The sequence below is a fragment of the Myotis nattereri genome (genome assembly GCF_964212035.1).
Source record: "Myotis nattereri genome assembly, chromosome: 4".
Classification (NCBI taxonomy): domain Eukaryota; kingdom Metazoa; phylum Chordata; class Mammalia; order Chiroptera; family Vespertilionidae; genus Myotis; species Myotis nattereri.
The window spans coordinates 78,150,888-78,165,704 of record NC_138079.1 but is presented as its reverse complement, the minus strand read 5'-3'; the positions used below and the strand labels follow the sequence as shown (position 1 = coordinate 78,165,704).

At 39.7% G+C, this 14,817-nt stretch overlaps 1 protein-coding gene across 1 annotated transcript in view; it reads left to right on the top strand.

Moving 5' to 3' along the window:
- Positions 1-14,817, top strand: part of FBN2 (fibrillin 2) — a gene marked incomplete at its 5' end in the record, with an annotated part of 254,497 nt that overhangs the window by 81,466 nt on the left and 158,214 nt on the right. The window contains one exon of the mRNA XM_081088909.1: positions 14,643-14,768. Coding sequence (XP_080945035.1) covers positions 14,643-14,768 — 126 coding nt within the window. The remainder of the gene's footprint in view (positions 1-14,642; positions 14,769-14,817) is intronic.

Below are 14,817 nucleotides of genomic sequence, written 5' to 3'. Positions count from 1 at the left end.
CCCCAAGGGGTCCCCAGTTGGAGAGGATGCAGGCTGGGCTGAGAGAACCTCCCCCCCCCCCCCCCCATGCACAAATGTCATGCACCGGGCCACTAGTTTTATATATCAGGGCTAGATTAGGTCTCTGAGGATACGGCGACAATAAACTCGAAGCCAAGTAGCCAAAAATTGTTACATATTCACTGGATAATTGCCTTAATTTCAAGCTACCATGATTCTTATCATTTTTTTTTGGGCTACTTCTCTGATATCATATGTACTAAACCCATTTTTAGGGCTTAGAAACAGAGCTCTGTAATGAACTCTCAAAAGGCAGTAGGATCATGGAAAAGTACTCTTGTATTATTCAAAGAAATTGTATTATTCATATTTTAGACATGGGAGTTAGGTTTATTTGTTATAATTAAATCATATAAAAAGTTAGATCTGAAGTTTTTCAAATTGATGTTAATATCCCGTGGCAGAGACAGAGATGTCATCTACTCAGCCATGTAAATGGCATATTACAGGAAGCCAGTCCAGTGTCCTAAAACTCACTAGAATTGTAGATTGCAGAGTTTGTACATAGCCTCAATTTGATACAACTAGCAGTCTGATTACATATAGTTCCTTATAAAGCAACAATTTTTAAAATAGAAGATAAGTTATACTATAGATCATCTAGTATTCACTATACTACATAGATTTCCCAGATTAGTATATAAATTACCATATAACTTATATAGATTACTATTAAAGATGAAGAACTGTATAGATTTAGTAGATTAATACTGACTAGACTTGTTAGAGTAGCACTTTTTGTTTTATTCTAATATACTTGCTTATTTGTTGTCTTTATTCTCCCCCAGCTAGAATATAAGCTTCATTAGGGCAGATATATGTTTTATTCATTAATGTCTCTGTTCTATTCATTAATTCTAGTGTCTAACATGCAATTGATGCTTAGTAAATATCTTTTGAATTAACAAATGTGATTAAAATTAAAATACTTCCCAAAACCACTTTTCATAGAAATAGTCCAGGTTGAGAAAAGCCTTTAACTTCAACCAGAAAATCCCAAGTTATTGACTCTCCTTATCTTCTGTATTTGCACTACGCTTTTCTAGCCTGCTATTTTGTCAGAGAGCTCCAGTTTTCTGAACACAGTTACTAAAAATGTCTGACCTGATCTCAAACTTTCTGAATGTCCTTCAGGATTTGGTAATGTCTGAAGTCCTATTTATTTGATTATGTTTATGTAGCAAAGATAAGTTTTGGGCTCCATTTCCCTTAAAAAAAAATCTAATAGATTAATAGAGCCACAGGAGCAAAATGAAATTTGCCACATGGTTAAAATGTCTGGAAAAGCAAGTTTTAAAAGTTCTGCTTTATTTCAAAATCATGGCATAGTCAGAAAGTTCTCAATTAAATAGTAATCCACAGTTTAGGCTATTTTAAGACCACATCTTACTGTGATTTTATTTTTCCCTTTAAATTCCTAGACTGTTTCCCAAATACTGCTGCCAAATTAACTTAGAAGATATAGGGCATGAAAAAATAACATAATAAAACATGATATGTACATGTCATACTTTTCTTTATAATAGTCATCTTTTAATAGGATAATTAAATGTTTTTATAGAGTTGATAAATTTCAGCTGTGTAGATGATAACTGTAAATATCTTAATATTGGTTCTAAAACATGGTTTATATTAATGAAGGGAGGACATTCTGAAGTTCTGAACATAATGTTATCCCATAGGTGACGCAATTAGAAAATTACCCTGTCAATGGCCTAAGAGGGACTGAAACATGATCATGTAATAAACAGAATAACTGAAAAATCAGGGCCAACAGAAAATTAAATGTTTTTCAAAAGTTAAGCTATAAGGAAAGCAGTTAATATAACTGTTGCCATATTGACTTTCTGGCCTTAAATAAGCAGTGTTGGAAAGGTGGGCAATCCTAGGGTGCTGTGAGGTCAGGCATGGCGAGTCTTGACTCCTTCCATATTGAGAGCCATTTCAGTTCAAGCCCTTGTGCCTATGGCTAATCACATGTAATCTTGTATGGTATTTTCTTCTATTTTATTATATAGTAAAAGGACCAAAACTAATTAACATAGATCTTAAAGATTTAAGCTATCATAAAATGAGAAACTTACAAAGTTTTAAAAATTGGTGTTAGGCCCCTTTTCAAGAATATTTACAAATTTTAATCTGCAATGTACATATGCTGTTTTCTCTCTCTTCCCCTCCCTCCCTTCCAGTCTCTAAAAATCAATGGAAAAATATCCTTGAGTGAAGATTAACAATAATAACCAACAAAAAAGAGTGAAAATAGGACAAGGAAACTGCAGGAAAAATATAAATAAAATGAAGCCAAAACAGCAAAATCAATATCAGATAGAGTGGAATTCAAGGACAAAAAGGAAAAACTGAGTCAGAAAAGAATATGGTTAAAAATTACAACTCGGTAAGCAGTACAGACCCTAAGCCACTCCCTGCAAAACAAATGCTGGTGTGACCTCTTTTCCAATGGTATATTGTACAGAAATATTTAATTCCTTTAGTTAGACTGCACATGAATAATGTAGAGAAGTTTAATTTCAGCTGAAATCAGATAAACATGTCTAGTTCCTCCATTGTAGACTGGGAGGAAGATGTCCAAAGTAGAAAGTTATTTCTAGGCCTTCTATATAGCACTAAATAAAAAGGAGATTTGGTTCATTTGATTAGCATAAGTTATTAAAGACAAATTTATCTTGGCTGTCTGCATTGACTAAGTTAACCAGATCATTACAAAGTTCAATTTTAATTCATATTGTGTGAATATAAAAGCCATTCCAATACAATTCAAAAATTTTACTTAAAATATACTTGATTATAGACACTCTTATTTAAAATAGCAGAATATTCCCCTTCTTCTAACATGGATAATAGAAAACAAGGCATGCTAAAATAAAGTTCAACAACCCCCCAGTTAAAAGAAGTGAGGAACACAGGCAGTTGTTGGAAGTCACTGGGACATGGAGAATCTTCTATGAGTATCAACATCCTGAAGTGCCATTCAGTGGTTGTGGATGTTCCATTGGAGAGGAAGAGAATGTCCCTGTGAGATAGATCTACTGGACACCCTCAGAGTAAAGAAGGGATGGTGAAAGAGAAACTTTGGAGGCAAACCATTTCTCGTATCCACTACCCAGCCTTCCAGCTCAGAGACACTCTCTGAGGTAAAGGAGAGGGAAGGTAAAAGAGGATGTAAGAACCACTCATGAGCAAAACAGAGTATCTGAAAAGGCATAAGGTGGGAGCCACATCACCACCTGCAAGTTGAAAATGAATACCCCGAGGAGGGGCGTGAAATGGTGGGAGTTGGGTGTGAAACTGTTTCAAGCAATATTTCCTATGGAAGTTTTTAAACCAATCCATTTCCTCTTGGCTATCTACCCCCTTTCTTGCTTCAGCAGGAAATGACACCATTTAAAGAGTAGTAAAGAGAAAAGGCTTACATAAAAAACAAACAAACAAAAAAACCTGAAAAAAGGAGAGAAGAATATTAAAAAAAAACAGGCAGATGAATATGCTTCAAAGAGTTCCTAAATAAATACCAAGTTCATATACTTCTCTCGTATCTCAAGTAAATGAAAGACAGTGTAGTTCTTTTAAAAAGTACTTACAGGGAGAGTTATAAGTTCAGTAAAGACACTCAGAGATAAAAATGAATTGATAATACTCAAGAAATAAATTGAAAAAGGATTTAAATCTTTACCTAATGGAAGGCAAATAATGCATGTATATATATTTATATACAAACATATATATAACTGAAAAGAATCTGTGACAATGGGTAAGCTTAAGGAAATCAATAGTCAATGTCAAAGAACAGTAAAGAATGATTATAAAGAAACTGATACATAATGAAGTCAGACTAGAGAAAGCTGATGAAAGGAACTGAAAATATGCTCAAAGATAAAATAGAAAAATTTTCTAAAATAGATAAAGGCGATTGAAAACACAAAACTATAATAAAAAGAAAAGAGAATCCTGTGGGCATAAGGAAGAATAAGCAAGTTTTTTAAAAAAATAAAGGGAATATCCCAACTCCTCTCCAACTTCTGTAGAGCATCTCATTGACCAAAAAGCAGTGTAGCAGTGTCTACACACTTCTGAGGTAAGAATCTGTACTTGATTAGACTTATATTGAAAAAAAATTAGTTTCGTGGTAGAGTATTAATTATGGGGGCCAGAGTGGAAACAAAGAAAGGTGCCTGCAATAGTACAGGTGGTATATGATGGAGGTTGAGACTAGAGTAGAGGCAGAGGGGAGATTTGAGACATATTTGGGAAGTAAAACTTGTTACTGATGGAATGATGTGAGACAAGAGAAACAGAGTTTATCGCCTAGGTTTCTGACTTTGACAACGAATAAATGATGATGACATTTGTTGAGATAAGGAACATTGAGAGGGAACCATGCTCTGGTCTTTTTATTACAAGTGCAGAGTCCTACAGGTGGTGTTACTAATATTTGCTTGATGAGATGACCATTTATTCATTTGAATTATGTGAGTACATGAACATATACTCTGGCTGAATCGAACCATATTGAATGGTTGCTAAGATACTCTGTTTTTCTCAGATTTCAGAATGAGAGAGACCTAGTCTTCAATTGTTGTACTTAAAGACTGACATTCCTTTTTATAGAAAAACAAATACCATGTGGAACATCACTGAGATAAGAAATAAGAACTTACATTTTAGAAATGGAACCAATATGGCTAACATTCATTTTTATGGAAATACTAGAGGCCCAGTGCGCAAATTCGTGCACCAGTGGGGTCCATTGGCCTGGCCTGCAGGATCAGGCTGAAACAGGTTCTCCGACATCCCCTGAGGGGTCCCGGATTGTGAGAGGGTGCAGGCCAGGCTGAGGGACCCCACTAGTGCATGATTGGGGCTGAGGAGAGATGTGGGAGGTTGGCCAGCCGGAGAGGGGCCACAGGAGAGCTCCAGGGTGTGTCCAGCCCATATAGCTCAGTACTGATTGGCTGGACCCCAGCAGCAAGTTAATCTACCGGTTGCAGAGTCTGCCCCCTTGTGGTCAGTGCACATCATAGCGACTGGTTTACCGGTCGACTACCCCCCTGGTGGTCAGTGCATGTCATAGTGAGCAGTTGAGCAGCCCTAGCATATCATTAGCATACTACGCTTTGATTGGTTGAACGGCCAACCAGTTGACCGGACACTTAGCATATTAGGCTTTTATTATAAAGAACTAGAGAACTTCTGTGCTGGAGACACCCCTCTGGGGCAAGATTTGCTTCAATGGGGTTTTGGTGCTCACTGAGTCTGCCCCCTGAGTGTGTCCTTTATGGTTCCACGGAGCTGCAAACTGGATGGTCCCACTTTGACCTCTGGGTTTCCTGGGTCCTGGATCTCTAGGGAGGTGCTAATCTAGCCTTTACCTGAGGCTATCCAGCAAAAGCCTCCCTGCTAGGCTTGGGCGGGGTGGATCCCACGGGATCAACATGGCAGGGCTAGCAGTTATGGCTGCTCTCAGAGGTCTCAATTCTCAGTGTCCCGGAAATTGCTGCAAGCTCCTCCGAGAGAAAGCTGCCTTGAGTTCTGACCGATGCCTGACAGTCCCGCTTCTCCCATATGAGTCTGGGTCCCCAGAGACTCGCCCAGAACTGGAGCTCAGAGCCTGAGACTCCCTCCCGATTGAAAATAACAACCACGCCCTCAGCCGCAAGCCCACTCCGTGTGCACCTCTGTACCTTAGTATTTTACTTCTGCACTGCACCTCCTCTGAGTCTCAGTATGCTGTTCTCTTTCCTTCTAGTTGTGGAATTTCCACTCAGCCAGCCTTCCTGTGGTTCTGGATTCCATTCCATCTTTTAGTTGTATTTTTGAAGTGGTTGTTCGAGGCAGCAAACCCCGGTGTTTACCTATGCCACCATCTTGGTTTCTCCAAGAACTTATTATTTAAAAGTCGATCTAATTTGGTGACAAGCAAAGTTCAGAAACATTCACTATTAAATATAGTAATAAGAATTGTTCCTTGGTTCCCACAGATATAAATTAAATAAACAATTTTATATATATATTTCTTTATTGATTTCAGAGAGGAAGGAAGAGGGAGAGAGAGGTAGAAACATCAATGATGAGAGAGAGTCATTGATCGGCTGCCTCCTTCACACCCCCTACTGGGGATCAAGCCCGCAACCCAGAATCGAATGTGCCCTGGGCCAGAATCGAACCTGGGACCCTTCAGTCCACAGGCCAACACTATAATCCACTGAGCCAAACAAGCTAGGGCAAATGAACAATTTTTATATGTACCACTGCACAAATTTTCCATATTTTAATGTGAACTAAAAGTAATATACCATCTAATACTAATTTATATAATAAAATTAGTTTGATTCTCTATAGCAAATTTTTTTGGAGAAGTTGGAGAGTAAATGAGTTCATGAACTAGAATTACTATTGCTTTGTTACATTATTTATAACCTTATAGAATAGACTGAAGTGATTATATAAGGTTTAGATTTCAAAAGATTTAATTTTGTTCCATAAAATTCTTACATGTGATTTGAAGTAATTCAACATGTAAAGAAATAATAACATTGTGCCTGAATTGATGGGCTAAATGGAAACACATCTGTATAGTAATCTGGACAGTGGAAAACTAATCAGGCATTAGTAGTTGCTTATGTTAGCATTTTGAAGATGTAGAAACTCGTATAGTTTGAAGGTCTGAGTCTTGCCTTTTTTTTAGTTTTATATAGAGCATTTGTGTATGCCTCTAGGTTCAAGTTCATTATTTCTATTAGGTTTCTTTAAAATTTTATTTTTTCATGATTAACTTGATCTACTTAAAAGAAATTAATTCTGTATAGCTATGTAGTCTAGGATACTTCAAAAAATAAAGGTTTATCTTTCCTTCTAGGAAAATACTATTTAGGAAGTTTGCTTTTTTCCTTTGAAAAATTACTGAATCTACTAAATAGGTAGTCAAAAGATTTTATGAATAGTATTAAGGGATTTATAGGTTTGGCCTTGTTTTCCAGCTTATATATGATATTCTCTCTGATTTATCTGCCAGGAAAAGAGGTTTCTAGGGATATTTTATACCACATTGTAATGAGAGTAGAAATGTAGTACATTTAAAAAATAATGCGGTTTGGATGTTCTGAATTAAACTGTTTGGTGTATAAACTTCTTGTCATATATTTCACTGTAGTTGCTTTTTTTTGAGTCAGATATCCTTTAATAAGACTATTTTTGTGGCCTGAGAGATCACATAAAATAAAAATAACTATGTAAAGGTGCCAAGATTGGATTGTCGTTAGTATTTTAGATCTGTACTAAGTTTTGTCATTTTTATAGGCCCTTTTAACAAGGGTTTCAGTTAAGACCCGTTTTACATGATAGTATAGTAGTGTATCACAGTAATTGCCTTCAGTCACCATGATTAGGAAACTGGATGATAAGAGCCCTCTTTCTGGCTGATGTATTGGGAGGCATTTCCTATGAGCAGGTAGTACTAAGCAAGGAAAGGCACCTAAGAGTTCAGCTCTAATTGCTTAGGTTTTCACCTACTCAGAGTTAGCCTGGTAGAGGGTATGGGGGGATAAATGGTGATGGAAGAAGACTTGACTTGGGTGGTAGGCACACAATACAATATATAGATGATATATTATAGAATTGTACACTTGAAACCTATATAATTTTATTAACTGATGTTACTCCAGTAAAATTTTTTTCTTTTTCTTTTTTGTTAATCCTCACCTGAGGATATTTTTTCTATTGATTTTTTAGAGAGAGTGGAAGGGAGGGGGAGAGACACAGAGAGAGAAACATCAACGTGAGAAAGACACATAGATTGGTTGCCTCCAGGACCGGAGATGGAGCCTGCAACCAAGGTACATGCCCTTGACTGGAATCAAACCTGTGACCCTTCAGTCTGCAGGCCAACGATCTAACCACTGAGTAAACCAGCCAGAGCTCACCCCAATAAATTTAATAAAATTTTTTTAAAAATTTTAAAAGACATCTACCATAATTTCAGTATAAAAATATTCTGGGCTGTTGTAATCAGTTTTATTGACAGATTAGGGGCCCGGTGCATGAATTCATGCACCTTTAAAGGAACTGTGGGCTGCGAGGCTGCGGTGGGTATGGACTGGTCTCAGCCCATCCTCCCCACCACCGCCTGGCCCCTACCACCGTAGCCCCCAGTTCCTTCTCTGCCAGCAGCCCCGCTCCTTCCGCCGCCACTACCATGCACTGACAGTGCCAGCCCCGCTTGCACCCGCTGATGGCACAGAGCGATTGGGGCTGGTGCCAGCAGTGGGTGTAAGCAGATCCAGTGCCATCAGCGGGTGCGAGTGGTGGCTGCTACCCCAATCGCCCCTCAGGAGCAGGGGGAGGTGGAGAAGCCCTCAGGGGTGATTAGGGCCTGCAGCCACAGCTCACACGTGCTGATGTCGCCAAGCAATCTGGACCGGTGCAGAGTGCTGGCAACAGATGCGAGTGCCAGGCGGGACTGTGGTGCGCGGGAGCAAAGAATTTTCAGTAACCATCAGAGGCTCACCCTGATGACAGCAACCAGTGCCCCGCCTTGGTCTGGCACCCCCAATCACCTGCTCCACCATTCCGCCGCAGCTGACGCCCACCATGTTCCGTGCTCTGTTGCCTGCTGCCGATGCCTGTTGTGCTCCCTGGTGGTCAGTGCATGTCATAGCGACCTGTTGTTTGGTTGGTTGGTCTGCCATTTGGTCTATTTGCATATTAGGATTTTATATATATAGATAGCTAAAGTGAGGAAGAAATAATACGGATGCTAGGCTCTTTTGTAGGCTTGGATTCTCTTTTACAAGCTAACATACACCAAACTGTGGGCTTATCAAAAAATAATAGGGTAAATCAGTATATACTGACATAGAGATGTACCCACAAAATCTTTTTTTAATGAGAACAGCAAGACGTAGAACAACACACAAAGTATGATGTTATTTGTGTTAAACAGACCACCACTCTGAATGAATAAGAGTAAAAGAACAGACAGCTAACTTATTTTAATGGTTATATCTTTAATTTTCTATTTTTGTATCATTAAGATTTATTACAATGAGCATGTTATTTTGTAATTAAAGATATATTAATAAATGTATGTTAACCTTTTAATTTGAATAGTGCAAATTTACATATGCTTATATGTTATATTTATTTTATGTTCAGTGTGTATCATGACAGTACACTGAATTAGAGATTTATCTTTTACATAGAGAGAAAATAAGGCAAATTTACATAGATATAAAATGATAGATTAAAAAACTCTAAATCAAAGGATTTTTCCCCAATCCCCAATAGTATGTTAGCTGTAGTTTTTTGGCACATGTTCTTTATCAGTTGAAGAAGTTCCCTTTTATTCCCGGTTTACTGAGATTTTTTTAAAATGATGAATAAGTGGTGAATTCTGTCACTTGCTTTCTTCACATCTACAAGATAATCATCTTTTCTCTTCCTTAATCTGTTAATATGATGAATTAAACTGATTGATGTTTGAATGTTGAAACAACCTTAAATTCCTGGGATAACCCCACTTGGTCATGATGTACTATCATTTTTATATATTAACTAGAGGCCCGGTGCACACAATTTGCATGGGTAGGGTCCCTAGGCCTGGCTGGTGATCAGGGTTGATCTGCGGGGCAACTGGCAGGGCCATTGGAGGCTCCTGCTGGCAACTGCCTTGGCCAGTCTGGTGCCACCCACTCGCCAGCCCCGCCCTCCACCACTGCCGCTGCCAGTTGCCTCCCGGGAGATGATCAGTAGTGTGAACGGGGGAGTGGTGCCAGCCCTCTTGCCAGCTGGCCCCACCCCCACCATCACTGCTGGTCACCTCCTCTGCGGGGCGGTTAGCAGGGCAATCAGGGGGCCTCTGCTGGCACCCACCTTGGCTGGCCTGGGGCCTGTGGGCTGGGGGCAGCTCCTGTATTGAGCATCTGCTCCCTGGTGGTCAGTGCGCATCATAGTGACTGGTCATTCCACCATTCGGTTGATTTGCATATTAGGCTTTTATTATATAGGATAAAGTTGACTTGCTAAGAATTTTTGTGTGCCTATTCTAAAAATATATTATTCTATTGTTTTCTTTCTCGTAATATATTTGTCTGGCTTTGGTGTCAGGGTGATGTTAGCTCAATAAAATGAGTAAGTCAGTGTCCCCTCTTATCTTTTTTTCTGTAAGAATTTGTATATAACCACTATTGTTTCTTCTTAAATGTTTGAAAGAGTTCAACAGTAAAGCCATGTAGATCTGAAATTTTCTTTGTGAAAAGATTTTTAAAGTATGGATTAAATTACTTTAATAGACATAGATTTACTCATGTTTGTTCTCAAGTAAGCCTTAATATTCGGATTTTTAAGGAATTTGTACATTTTGTCTTAATTGTTGAATTTAATGCCATATAGTTAGCTGTCAGTACTATTTATTTTTAATCTCTACAGAATTTGTAGTGATAACACCCACTCTTATTCCAGATACTGGTCATTCATTGTTCTCTGTCTTCTTTATCTTGATCAGTCTTGACAGAGATCTGTCAGTTTTACTTATTTAAAGATAGCCAGGTTACTAGCCAGTAGTTACTGATTTTCTTTGTTGTTTGACAGCAGTTCTGTATTTTTTTTTTTTTGCTTTTGTTTACTTGAGGTTTAAATTGCTCTTTTTAAAATTGCTTTATATAAAAACTTACATCACCAATTTTAGATCTTTCTCTCTTTGTAAAATAAGCATTTTAATGCTATGTATCTACTTCTATATACCACTTTTCCTGCATCCCACAAATTTTGATATCTTGTGCTTTCATTTTCATTTAATTAAAAATGTGTTCTGATTTTTTATGTGATTTTTTTCTTTGACCCATGGATCATTTCCAAGTATATTGTTTAAATTCCACATATTTGTGGATGTCCCAGATATTTTCTGTTACTAATTTCTTGTTTAACTCTGTTGTGTTTTAGAGAACATAGTTTAGGTGATTTTAATCCTTTTACATTAAACTAGAGGCCCGGTGCATGGATTCATGCACCGATGAAGTCCCTCAGCCTGGCCTGTGCCCTCTCGCAATCTGGGACACCTTGGGGGAGTTGGACTGCCAGTTTCAGCCTAATCCCCTGTTTTGGGCCAAAACCAACAGTCCGATATCCCCCAAGCGATGTAGTAGTGCGCAAAGCAGCAGGCGGCCGGGGAGGAGCCTGTGCCCCCGCTGGGCACTGCACCACTCCCACTCATCCCAGCTCTGCTGCGTCTAACGCTACCACTTGGTAGCACTGCTGTGGAGGCAAGAGAGGCCCGCGCCACCGCAGCTACATTTACCAGTGGTGAGCCTGGCAGCATCTGGTGCCAGTCAGTCAGCTGAGCAGCACTCCCACTGTGGGTGCACACTGACCACCAGGGGGCAGCTCCTGCATTGAGCATCTTCCCCCTGGTGGTCATTGCGCATCAGAGCGACCGGTCGACTGGTCCTTTGGTCATTCGGTCACTTAGGCTTTTATATATATATATATATATATATATATATATATATATAGATGAGTCTTTTTACATGCCCTCAGAATATAGTCTATCTTGGTAAATATCTGTGTGCTCTTGAAAATAATGTGTATTCTGCTAAAGTTGGGTGGAGTGTTCTATAAATGTTAATTAGGACAAGTTGGTTGAAAGTATAGTTCAGCTCTTATATATCCCTGCTGATTTTTAGTCTACTTATTCTATTAGTCGACTTATTCTGTTTGTTCCTAAGAGACTGATGTGGAAATTTACAATTGTAATTGTGGATTTTTTTCTTTTTTTTCTTTTCAGTCCTGTCAGTTTTTGTTTTGAGTGTTTAACAGTTTGTTATCTGTGCATACACATTTAACATTATTATGTCCTCTAATGAACTGAACCCTTTGTCATCCTGAAATATCCATCTTTATTCATGGTAATATTTCTTATTCTGATGAACACTTTGTATAATATTAATATAGCCATTCCAGCTTTCTTTTCATTCATGAACATGATATAGTTTTGTCACCTTTTACTTTTTTTTTTTAATATTTTTATTGATTAAGATATTACATATGTGTACCCTCTACCCCCCCTCTCCCCGCTCAGCCCCTCACCCCCCCGTTGTCCGTGTCCATTGGTTAGGCCTATATGCTTGCATATAAGTCCTTTGGTTGATCTTTCCCCCTTGCCCCCACCCTCCCCTACCTTCCCTCCAAGGCCCGACAGTCCAATCAATGCCTCTCCGTCTCTGGATCAGTCCTTGTTCATCAGTTTATGTTGTTCATTATATTCCACAAATAAGTGAGATCTTGTGGTATTTATCCGCTCTCCAGTTCCATCGATGCTGTGGCAAATGGTAAGAGTTCCTTTTTCTTCTTCCTCTTCTTAAAGAATACCTTTCAGCATTTCATATAATGCTGGTTTGGTGGTGATGAACTCCTTTAGCTTTTTCTTATCCGTGAAGCTCTTTATCTGACCTTCCATTCTGAATGATAGCTTTGCTGGATAAAGTAATCTTGGTTGCAGGTTCTTGCTATTCATCTCTTTGAATATTTCTTGCCACTCTCTTCTGGCCTGCATGGTTTCTGTTGAGAAATCAGCTGACATTCGGATGGGTACTCCCTTGTAGGTAACTGACTGTCTTTCTCTTGCTGCTTTTAAGATTCTCTCTTTATCTTTTGCTCTTGGCATTTTAATGATGATGTGTCTTGGTGTGGTCCTCTTTGGATTCCTTTTGTTTGGGGTTCTCTGCGCTTCCTGGACTTGTAGGTCCATTTCTTTCACCAGGTGGGGGAAGTTTTCTGTCATTATTTCTTCAAAAAGGTTTTCAATATCTTGTCCTCTCTCTCCTTCTGGTACCCCTATAATTCTGATGTTGGTACGCTTGAAGTTGTCCCAGAGGTTCCTTACACTATCTTCATATTTTTTCAATCTCTTTTTTCTTTTTCGGTTGGGTATTTTTTGTTCCTTTGTATTTCAAATCTTTGACTTGATTCTTGGGATCCTCTTGTCTGCTGTTGGATCTCTGTAAATTATTCTTTATTTCAGTCAGTGTATGCTTAATTTCTAGTTGGTCCTTTTTCATGTCCTCCATGGTCTCACTATACTCCTTGAGGGATTCATTAAATTTATCGGCGGTTTCCATAAAATTCTTGACAAACCTTATAAACGTGGCCTTGAACTCTATATCCAGTCGTCTGGCCTCCTCCGTTTCTGCCAATTGTGACCTGTTTCTTTGTCTCCGCATTTTGGCTGCTTCCCTGTGTTGATAGAGTGGCCCTGCGCGCCAGGTGTCCTGTTGGGCCCAGTGGCTCAACCTCCCCAGTTACCTGGGGTGGACACTCTTGGTGCACTCTTGGTGCCTTGGTTGATGTAGGATCACTGGGAGGAATTGACCTCCAGGCCAATTGGCTGTGGGAAGCAGCTGTGTCTGAAGTGGGAGAATGGACCCCCTCTGACCACTGGGTACAGTTGCTCCTGGATCTAAGGAGGTGCTAATTCAGCCCCTGCCTGAGGCCTCACAGCCGGGGCCATGAAGAGGCTCAGCTGTGAAGCAATGCAAGCCGCTGCGGGGCCTTGGGCCTTCTCTTGGAAGTTCCGGGTTTGCTTGGCTGGGCTATAGTTAGGTACATTCACATGCAAAAGCCTCTGCTGCCGCCTGGGTGGGGCGGGGTCTCAGGGAGTCAAAAGGTGGAGAAAGCGGCTATGGTGATTCTCCGCGCCCGCAGCCTGGGTGGGGCGGGGTCTCAGGAAGTCAAAAGGGCGGAGAAAGAAACAATGGCTGATTCTCCGCGCCCGGAGTCGCGCGTCTCAGTGTCCTGTAAAGGCTGCAAGCACCTCTGAGGGAAATCCGCCCTCAAGGTCGCCTGCTGCCGCCTGACAGAGCAGCCTCTCCCCGTATGCGTCCTGGGTCCCCAGAGACTTCCCAGAACCGGAGATCAGAGCAATCGGGAGCTTGTGATTCAAAAAGACAGCCGCGTCCTCAGGTGCCTCCCCCTTTCTGCGCGCGCGAGCCGCCGCTGTACCTCTGCACTCAGCCTCCGCAGCTCCTCTGGCTCTCAGCGTGCTTTTCTTTTCTTCTAGTTGTAGAAATTACACTCAGCCAGCCTTCCTGTTGTTCTGGACGATGTTTGCTCCGTCCTTTGGGATAATTTTCAATTGCTGTGGGAGGCGACTATTTCCCGGTGTTTATCTATGCCGCCATCTTAGTTTCTCCCATTCATTGTATTATTTACTGAGGTGGTGAGAAGTTGGAGGTACATATTGAGTGCCCATCCCCAGGAGAGTGAACACACTCAGAAGTATTCTGCAGCACACCAAAGCAAGAGATTTGTTGTCCGTATAATAACATGGAAGGATTTTAAAAATAAAATTTCAAAACAAAAAAATCAGGAAACAAAATGAAATCTATAACGTATACATATTCTTTAAATTAATTTAAAAATATTCATACAAAAAAATAAATAAAATAAAAATATGCATACAAAGGGGTCCTGACTCACACCATTCTCTTGAGAAAAACTGAACTTTTACTATATATTAAAAAAAAGATAGTCTCAAAATCAGTGGTATCTATGTTTAAAATGCTTTCTTTTTGCAGATGTTGATGAGTGCCAAGCTATTCCTGGGATATGTCAGGGAGGAAACTGCATCAATACAGTAGGCTCTTTTGAATGCAAATGCCCTGCTGGTCACAAGCAGAGTGAAACTACTCAGAAGTGTGAAGGTGAGTGTCTCTACTTTTTAGTGTCTCCATATGTCTAATTGATGACTCT